Below are 1707 nucleotides of genomic sequence, written 5' to 3' on the forward strand. Positions count from 1 at the left end.
ACTTGCCCTGGTCCGAGTATCCCAGCCAGGGGCGGGAGGAGAGGGCCAGCATGGAGCGCTCGCCGCGCACCGCCGCCGCAAACAGCTTGGGCGGCTTGGTGCCCAGGAAGCGGGTGCGCGTGTCGCTGCGGGGGTGGGGGGTGGGGGTGGGGCAGGGAGGGAGGGAGGGAGGGAGGGAGCAGTTGGGAAGGGTGAGATGGTGGTGGCGGTTTGTGTGAGTAGAAGGGTGCAGGACCGGAGGCGCAGGCATGGGAGAGGGGTCGGTGCGCCACGCATGCAGCAGCAGGAGGGATGCGCCACGATGCGCACCAGGCCCCTCCCTGCCCCCGCCCCCACCTGAGCTGCCCCGTCACCCGGTCCACCTCTGTGCGCAGCAGCACGCCGTTGACCAGGCCAACCTGCGGGGGTGGGCAGGCAGCAGGGCGGGGCCAGGCGGGCGTGGGGCAGGTCTAGGCAGGGCGCACATGGGGTGCGTCGGTGGCGGTGATGGCAGGCAGCAGGCAGCGTTGTGCGGCGGGCTCCCGGCAGCAGCAGCAGGCCAAAGGGTGCTGACACAGGGCGCTCCCACCTGCAGGAAGAGCGCCCCCGAGCCTGCGCCCTCCTCCGTCCCGTCCTTGCCCATCAGCGGAGAGTCCAGCAGCAGCACGCTCTCCGGGGTGGCGCCCACAGCCTGCGGGGAGGGGTGGCAGGGCACGGGGAAGAGTGTGTGTGGGTGGCAAGCAGGTGCGCCGCGGCGGGGGCACAGCAGCAGCAGGCCCTGCCCTGCCTGCCCAGCCCAGCTCCTCGCCCTCCCACCCCTTGCCACGCCCACCTGCGTGGACAGCACTTTGAGCGTGGAGTCGGGCTGCAGCGACAGCACGCGTGCCGCGCCGTCGTACATGCCCACCGCCAGGAAGGCGCAGCGCGTGCGCCCCTCGGGCACGGGCGCCACGTCCAGGCACGCCACGTCGCCACCCATCTCCCGCTTCTCGCTCTCCACAAGCATGCCCTGTGCGGGGTGGGGCCAGGCCAGCCGGGGAGGTCGGCATGAGGGGGCAGCAGGCGGGGAGGCAGGCAGGCAGGAGGGCGGGAGGCGGGCAGGCACCCCACCAGCATGCACACCCCACACACCCCTCCACACCATGCACCCCGCCCGCACCCACAGCCTCCCACCCCAGCCAGGCCCCCCACGCCCCGCCCCAGCCCACCCTCCTGCTCCTGCTGCTGCTGCTGCAGATGTGTGTACCCGCCCACCTGCGGGTTGAGCTCAAAGTAGATGACCTCCCCCCCTCCCAGAGCGATGGCCACCTGCCGCTCGTTGGTGGTGGCCTTGACGATGGTCTTGCGCCCGGGGGCGCGCCACTCGTTGATGCGGCGGTCGGGGCGGATGTGGCGCAGGCCGTTGGGGTACACCTGCGGTACCACGGTACCGTGGGGAGGTGGGGCAGGGTGGCCATGCAGACGGTGGGATGGATGAGGAGAGGGGTGGGGGGTGCCCAGGGCAGCACCCTCAGCTGGACTGCGCGACTGGCTGCCAGGACAGCACGCTCAGCGAGTGGGGTGGCTGCCAGCCAGCCAGCCACCCGACTGCCCCACCACCCGCGCCCACCTGCAGCATGCTGTCATCCGCCAGCAGCTGGGTCTGCAGTGTGGGCACGTTGCCGTTGAAGCCGCTGTCGTTCACCTCCTCCACAGTCTCGCCGATGCTGCAGCCGGGGGGGGCAGGAA

General features: G+C 72.0%; 1 protein-coding gene across 1 annotated transcript in view; it reads right to left on the reverse strand.

The window, feature by feature from the left end:
• CHLNCDRAFT_56079 (hypothetical protein) overlaps nucleotides 1–1707 on the reverse strand; it is a gene marked incomplete at its 5' end in the record, with an annotated part of 9449 nt that overhangs the window by 4071 nt on the left and 3671 nt on the right. Inside the window, 6 exons of the mRNA XM_005849778.1 lie at nucleotides 71–125; nucleotides 337–398; nucleotides 569–670; nucleotides 812–988; nucleotides 1234–1392; nucleotides 1589–1685. Coding sequence (XP_005849840.1) covers nucleotides 71–125; nucleotides 337–398; nucleotides 569–670; nucleotides 812–988; nucleotides 1234–1392; nucleotides 1589–1685 — 652 coding nt within the window. The remainder of the gene's footprint in view (nucleotides 1–70; nucleotides 126–336; nucleotides 399–568; nucleotides 671–811; nucleotides 989–1233; nucleotides 1393–1588; nucleotides 1686–1707) is intronic.

The sequence above is a fragment of the Chlorella variabilis genome (assembly GCF_000147415.1).
Source record: "Chlorella variabilis unplaced genomic scaffold CHLNCscaffold_5, whole genome shotgun sequence".
Lineage (NCBI taxonomy): Eukaryota > Viridiplantae > Chlorophyta > Trebouxiophyceae > Chlorellales > Chlorellaceae > Chlorella > Chlorella variabilis.